The following is a 7664-nucleotide window of genomic DNA, read 5'->3' as shown; positions in this document are numbered from 1 at the left end:
GAACCACAGTACGCCAATCCTCTAATTTGAAGTGTGGAGGCTCGATGTATACGTTGAGGTCTCGCAGATTCAAAATAAAGCGTTTCCCTCCTGATGACTTATCTATCAAAAAGAAAGATGAGAGGAACTGGTCTTTGCTAGGTTCAACCTGTGCGATGGCTTCTTTTCGCTGTAGACGATCTATTTCCAAGTCACAGGCTAGCGCAGCAGATAACGACAAGTTGGGCTCAGAAAGATGAGCCCTTGATGGAGGCGAAATAGTGAAAGGAATGCGGTAGCCTCTTATGGCACTCAATACAACAGGGTCAGAGGTGATACTCGACCAAGATTCGTAGAATCTATGTAAGCGACCGGCCGAACTTACGTTGTCTAGTGACGGCGACGAGATCTGGTCTGAGACCGGGAGCGGTGGCGTTGGCTCTGGTGATAATGAGCCCCTGTTCGGCGAGCCGACGAAGGACGGGCAGGGGCCTTCGGGTTTCCCGAAATCCTAGACGCCTGTTGGTGAGATCGATATTGTGTTGACTGGCGGACCGGTTGTAACGTCTTTTTTCCTATCGGGGGAGCTGATTTGGAGACATCACGGGCAGTTTTTTCACAGACCTGAGCCGCCTTGAGCGTTTCGGCAAAATTTTGCCCGAATAAGAACTCGTCGATCGGAGCTGATTCTGCAGCATTTTTGCCAACGATATTGAGAGAAGGCTTGGCGAAAGCTCTTCTCGCCAGTGAGAGACGGTAGTGGTGGTCCGCTAGCAGATGAATGCCTTCTGAGAAATTTGTCAGAGCCGACCTTGCCTCATTCTTGAGATCTTGCAAGATCTCCGGCTTCAGCAAGAGCGACATGCCCGAGCCGAGGGCGTTGAGGGAAGCAGCCACCTGTGCCTGTGAAGATGACTGATATTCGTCCCGTTTAATGACCGACGGGGTCAGCGCTGCGATTAGCTCCTTATTCAGCTTTGGTGGAGCCAGCGATGATAGCTCCCCCTTAGGTTCATATTTAGACAGCAGGTTAGAACGCACCTCGTTATTGAGACCGCCTCGCGACTCCGTCTGGATTGCATTCAGAACCGTAGGATTCCAGGAGGATGACGTAGGGGGTGTCTGAGTTCTCCCGAACAAATCCTCAACCAAGGTATACGCCACGGGAACAACTTCCGGAACCTGGGATTCCGGAATGTCTGTGGCAAGAGGGGAGGCAAAGGATACGCTGCCAGTTGGCGTGGCACTCACCTCATTGACGCTAGGAATCGTCGGCGAATCTATGTATGGAAAGAAGGAGACAGAATAGAAATCACATCGGTTATGTCCTCCCTTTGCCAGTTGCAGAGGGGGGGCTGGGTCAACAGGAGGACATACCTGGTACAACGCCTCGGTCAGCTTGTGCGACCGTGTGTTCTATTATATTCTGCTCCACGGCGCCTGGTTGCTAAGGGCGATGCTGGGCCCTCATCCTGTGGCGGGATAACCTCTATAGGCGATCTAACCTGACATAAGTCTAGGTTATGTGAGCTGTTGCGGCGCACAAGAAAATCTCGAAAATCTCTGAGAATTTCGCTATAACTTTCCCTGGATCGGGAACGCCGTACCGAAGAATCCCTCGATGAGATGCTGTCCGATGAATGAGCATCCCTAGATCTTTCTCTCCTATGTCTCTCTCCTCGAGCACGTTCGCGCGATTTTTCCCTTGAGGAATGTTTACGGGACGCTCTTCTGTCCCTAGAATGCCTCGAGAAGGATCCCTTTTTTGCGCTTTTGTGCTTAGGCATTATTCTAATGGGTAGAGCCTGAAAAGAGACAAAAAAAATGAAAATAATAACTACGGTACACGTTGTCGACACGAGCGAACAAAACACAATGAGGTGGCGTGGCGCGCGCTGCGCCGGCGCGCGCGGCAACTCGCGCTCGCAGAGGCGCGAGCTTTTCTTTTTGGCGGTACTTTAAAATCTGTTGTCGAGAGGGCGTGCGGAAGCACGACTACATAGTCTCCATCCGGACGAGACATACAGAGGCATAATTAAACTTACCGGTCGCATATATATTTCTTGTGATCCTGTTTGCTCAGTTGTGAGCTCACGAGCCGGGATAAATTCTTAATCCAAGCGAAATGTCCGACGCTGTTGTCGTCTTCAATGTAAAGCAAGTTGATATGCTTGTCCTGCTTCTGCTGCGAAAGACGCATCGGGACAATGCTGTTCTTGTCTTCGATGTTGTAGACGTTGATCGAAATGTTATTGGCAAGTTCAAAATTTTTTATTTGGTTCACAGTCACTGGAAACTCAATGTTCTGGAGATTCAGCACTGTCGTGTAATGCGGGTACGATGATTCCCGATTCGTGTCTCTTTCGGCGGGGTATAGGGAGGCGACCACTGCCCACGCGAAACACGCATTGTCTTTAGATTGTACATTAATCACCGCTCTTTTCAACATAATCTCCCGCGGTAATTTGATGTGACTCCCCGCACGCATAGGATTATACTTATTTATATTTACAGTTAAATTTAGTATTCGCGACAAAGCCCACCCGCTATCGCGTTCCTGAAACTCTTCCAGAGACGCTAGGGTGGGTTCGATAACACGCCGTTCGTATCACTCGCGTAAATCGGATGTGCGAAAGAGTTCATAGTTTCGCGTATTGATACTTTTGTTGGCGCGTTTATCCCCAGCCACGAATTCACCGTTAAATATAGTGTTCACTTTCACATTACAGTGTTTTTTCATAACGTCCTGCACATGTTCTATCACTATGTCTTTGGCGTCATCGAGAAATTGGCGAGGTTCAATGTGATTATAGTTTATCACCGCACCAGTCGATACGCGACTCTCGAACGCCGTATCAATCTCGCGCCACACAAGTCTATTTTGACGCGCGCTACATCCGGCACCCGCGTGTACGAAACGTCCACGTACCGAATTTTTCAACCCTTCGAGGCGCGCGATCCGAGCAATCAGCGATTGTCGATTTCCGATCGATAATCGCGGTCGCTTGATGCGACTTTGCTCTTCCAACGACTCGATGTATTGGTCGCATCGTTGTTCCCACACAATGTAATCTTCCAGCGAATCAATCAATGTGGATTGCTCTCGCAAATTTTGTTCCTCCATATTGTAACACACTTGCGAAATGCGCTTCCCAATGATAGTTCCGGATGTACTTTAGCAAAATTACTGGCGGGGCGTGCCTCTTGATCATGATTTATATACTGTCTCGTGCATATCATCGAACATTCTAGAATGATTTCATCTTAAAAAATTCCCCGGAGTAGCGTCTGCAATTTAACCTTGATAATTTCGCGTTTTGTCACGTACATTTGAAAAATCTGATGTGGTTGCATCGGGAGCAGCCGTAAAACGGCGCTTGATTTTAGCACATTTAGCTAAATCTTTGTCTAGGGGTGATGTGCGTTTTAACCTTGGCGGTTAATCTTTGTTCCGATGCACATCTTAACCTTGAAAATTTCGTGTTTTGTCACGTACATTTGAAAAATCTGACGTGATTGCATCAGGAGCAGCCGTACATCGACGCTCCATTTTAGCGCATTCAGCTAAATCTTTGTTCTGATGCGCAATTTAACCTTGAAAATTTTACGTTTTGTCACGTACATTTGAAAAAATCTGACGTGGTTGCGTCGAGAGCAGCCGTACATCGGCGCACGATTTTAGCACATTCAGCTAAATCTTTGTCTAGGGGTGATGTGTGTTTTAACCTTGACGGCATGATTTATATACTGTCTCATGCATATCATCGAACATTCTAGAATGATTTCATCTTAAAAAATTCCCGGAGTAGCGTTTGCAATTTAACCTTGATAATTTCGCGTTTTGTCACATACATTTGAAAAATCTAACGTGGTTGCGTCGGGAGCAGCCGTACATCGGCGCTCGATTTTAGCGAATTCAGCTAAATCTTTGTTCTAGGGATGATGATGTCATCGCAGCCGTATATCGGCGCGACAAAATTTTAGAGGAAATTAAAATGTCGTGTCAGCAATAATCCCCTCTACATTGCAATTTGCGATACTATTTGAATTGATATTAATTCTAATACGATCAGTATTGCATCAATCGCGCGTGTGAAAGGTTCACTGAAGAAATCAACATGAATTTTTACGTTCCGATTCGAAACGGTGAAACTCCACCGTGTAAGAAGCAAAAATGTGACACGTAAGTTTCGATCTTTAAATATTTTATTTATTAATTTTTTAAATATTGATCTAATTTATATATTTTTATAGCATTCAGCCTCGTCGTGCGACTCGTATACTTGGAAGAAGATACGCTCTAACCCCAACGTCGTACAAGTATTTGGACATTGGAATAAGCGTTGGAGCTGTGTCGTAAGTGGAACTGATTCTCGGTGATAATCGAGGCAATCAAATAGTGTTGCCTTTTTCAACGTGGAATTTGTTGATGCAGAAGCAAGCAGACATTGAACAATTTCTACAATCGACTGCTCTCGCATTAAGGATTGGAGATTTATCGATCGAAATGTATCAATCGAAAATTGTAAAACTCACATTATGTGACAATTCTTTGTACATGAAACCACCGACATTATTACATTTATTTAATTTTGAAAATTGTATCGATCATATGCATAATTGGTTATGCGAGAATACGTATCTCGTGAATGAAAAGTTTAAACAATTTGAAACTGTTTTACGACGTAACAATATTACTACTGTATGCGATGCTGTAAAAACGATACGCGATAGTGATGTCTTTAACAGTGAATCATTAATCGATTGTGAATTATTAACATGCGCTGTAAATGATATTCTTTATGATGCTTGCAATAAATAATTATTTTTATTCCATCTATGATTTTAATTCTTTCCTTCCATACGAATAAGAATAGTTATATTTTTCTCAACACGCTTCGCTAAAGATGTAGAGAAATGCTGAAGTAGATGAGACGTGATGCTCTAGTTGGAATGAGACAAAAGATATTAAAAGATATATAATGAAGAGGAGTCTGCGACATTAGAATATTATTTCTTTCGTTGTTCTGTGTTTCGTTAGTCTTGTGTTACGTTAGTGCAATGGCTGAAGACGATGTTATTATCATCGATGACGATACGGATGATGATGATTATTGGATGGAAAGAGAGAGAGAAATGGATGAGATGGAGAGAGAGAGAGAGGAGAGAGAAATGGAGGAGGGATCATCCGATGGAAAACCTGATTTCCGTTTTCGGACTAGTGATGATGAAGAATTACTTCAATACGAGCGGGAACAACTTTCAAAGAAGAATCTAGAAACTTCAATCGTTCAGTTTATAAGACATCAAGAGCTCGGCTTGGAAAAACCTCGCACAAATTCGTTGAGGACATTTCTTCTAGCTCGAGAAATATGTGCGCGAGATTTTGCAAAATATCATGGATGTAAATGTTTCAATATAGAACCTAATCATTCTAAAGTAAATTGTATTGGAAACAAACTGCGTGAAAATCTCGAATTAATAGAAGATTTTGAAAAATTGAAAGAAGATGATCATGAGAATATACTACGGCGGAAATTGGAAACGTTGAAGGTAAAATATTTTTGTCGATGTGCAATAAATTTAAAACATAAAATTAATATGTTTGATTTTAGAGTTTACGCGATGATATGAATGGTCGACGAGAGGATAAACAGATATGTGAATCCAAACCTGCATCAAAATATAAATTGTGTGTATTGTATAACGGTGAATGGAAAATGCCATGGAAAGTATTGTAAGTAACTTTCAATTTATAATACATCAAAAGTTCTAAAATAAATTATTAAAAAACTATTCAAATGTCTTTTTCTGTTCCAGGAGCGGCTCCACTCAGCCCGGCACATCGACCCCTTAGCCTTCTAGGAGCGGCCTCCCTTTAGTCCGGTGCATCGCCCCCTCCCCATATATATATATATATATATATATATATTTTATATTTTTATATTTTTATTTTATTATTATATTACTATTCTTATTATTATTATATTTTTTAAATTTTAAATTTTATATTATTATATTATTATTTTATTAGACACACACACACACACACACACACACACACAAATTGTATAATACACGCACACAATAAATGTTATATTTAGTATTAAAAAGAAATGTATTTATTTACGCGCCTCTCCTTGCGTTCCCATCCCTTGCGTCTCTCTTGCGCTAGTTGTAAGTATAGCGATATCGTTCTCTCTCTCTCTCTTTCGTACGCGCTATCGTTCTAACAATAAGTCTCGCGTTAGTTGTAAGTCTCGCGATATCTTCGTTCTCGCTCGCACGCGTTATCTTAGCTATTATCGTTCTCTCTCGCACACGTTGTTCTCGCGATATTATAGTTCTCTTTCGTATGCGTTCTCTTCGCGCTATTATCGTTCTCTCTCATTCACAAGCTCGTCGCTATCACTCACTTACCTTTGCGTCGTCCTGCTCCCACCTATGTGGCATCTTATAATGCATCATCCTTGTCCCACGTTGACGCCATCCTTGTCACACGTTGATGATGTCACGTGTCATCCTTGTCGCACTGTCCTCTTCACACACTTTATGCTATCCTTTTCCCACACGTAGCGCTATTCTTCTCACACCACCGTCTTCTTTCCGCGGATCCCCCCTACCCGCGCGGACCCCCTCATCCATCGCTCGCGCCGCGGATCCCCCCTACCCGCGCGGACCCCCTCGTCCATCGCTCGCGCCGCGGATCCCCCCTACCCGCGCGGACCCCCTCGTCCATCGCTCGCGCCGCGGATCCCCCCTACCCGCGCGGACCCCTTCATCCATCGCGTGACGTCATCATCCCCCGCGTGACGTCATCATCTCCGCGTGACGTCATCATCCCCCGCACGTGATGTCATCATCCCCCGCACGTGACGTCATCATCCCCCGCACGTGACGTCATCATCCCCCGCACGTGACGTCATCATCCCCCGCACGTAACGTCATCATCCCCGCGTGACGTCATCACCCCCCCCCCCGCGTGACGTCACCCCCGCGCGACGTCATCACCCCCCTCCCGCGTGACGTCACCCCCTCGCCCGCGGTTCCCCCTCGCCCCTCACCCCCCCTCGGAGCCCCTGCGTTAGAACCGGCTTAGTCTTACTACTTGCGAAAATAAATAAAACTTTTACTTGTATTGCACATACATTCGTTTGTATTGCAGATCTTTGCACTCAATCCCTTCATGATACACTTATCTCATGAGAAGTTTTTTAGATCCGGTTGCACCAACGTCGCCCAATTTTAACTTTAATTTACTGGTTGTCTCTTTTTAACTGTTTTTAGAAAGAGACAAAGAGGAGAGTGAATTAAGATTAAAATTAAGCGACGTTGGCGCCGAGTCTTACAAAAGTAAACACAATATACTAAATATATATTATTATTAAATATACTAAAAAATATATATTATTATTAAATATACTAAAAAATATACTTAAAATGCAGCTAAACACTAATAATAGTAGCTAATATAATAGTGAAAAGAGACTGTTTTGTGTGATTTTTTTTAAGCCCTTCTTCAAGCTCAACATTCAATATTGTATTCTTACTTTAATTATTTTTTTATAATGCTAAAAAAAGAAATAAATGTTTTGATATTAACGTAGAAAAAATAAAATATATATTAGGTTCTCAAATATACATATTAATTTTCTTTATAGACTTTCTTTGTAACTTATAGCATT

General features: G+C 43.2%; 2 protein-coding genes across 2 annotated transcripts; one reads left to right on the top strand and one right to left on the bottom strand.

Moving 5' to 3' along the window:
- Nucleotides 1-490: 490 nt before the first annotated feature.
- Nucleotides 491-1491, bottom strand: LOC145975919 (uncharacterized). Its single transcript, XM_083106689.1, has 3 exons — nt 1485-1491; nt 585-1334; nt 491-498 (listed from the first exon to the last, which is right to left on the bottom strand). The coding sequence occupies exons 1-3, from the start codon at nt 1489-1491 to the stop codon at nt 491-493; spliced, it is 765 nt and encodes a 254-aa protein (XP_082962815.1).
- Nucleotides 1492-5151: 3660 nt separating this feature from the next.
- On the top strand, nt 5152-5881 carry LOC145975918 (uncharacterized). Its single transcript, XM_083106688.1, has 3 exons — nt 5152-5532; nt 5595-5716; nt 5800-5881. The coding sequence occupies exons 1-3, from the start codon at nt 5152-5154 to the stop codon at nt 5834-5836; spliced, it is 540 nt and encodes a 179-aa protein (XP_082962814.1). The 3' UTR covers nt 5837-5881.
- The last annotated feature ends 1783 nt before the right edge of the window (nt 5882-7664 follow it).

Source organism: Camponotus vicinus, unplaced genomic scaffold (genome assembly GCF_025532165.1).
Source record: "Camponotus vicinus isolate PSW18456_S1 unplaced genomic scaffold, iyCamVici1.0 SCAF_8, whole genome shotgun sequence".
In the NCBI taxonomy this organism is placed as follows: Eukaryota; Metazoa; Arthropoda; class Insecta; order Hymenoptera; family Formicidae; genus Camponotus; species Camponotus vicinus.
The sequence above is the reverse complement of the archived record's forward strand: the minus strand, read 5'-3'. Positions and strand labels throughout refer to the sequence as shown.

Bases quoted from the DNA above. Each gene is read 5' to 3' on its own strand.
- LOC145975918 (XM_083106688.1), top strand. From the start codon at position 5,152: ATGGAGGAGGGATCATCCGATGGAAAACCTGATTTCCGTTTTCGGACT. The intron at 5,533-5,594 runs GTAAAATATTTT...GTTTGATTTTAG, and splicing joins GGAAATTGGAAACGTTGAAG to AGTTTACGCGATGATATGAA. The intron at 5,717-5,799 runs GTAAGTAACTTT...TTTCTGTTCCAG, and splicing joins AAAATGCCATGGAAAGTATT to GAGCGGCTCCACTCAGCCCG.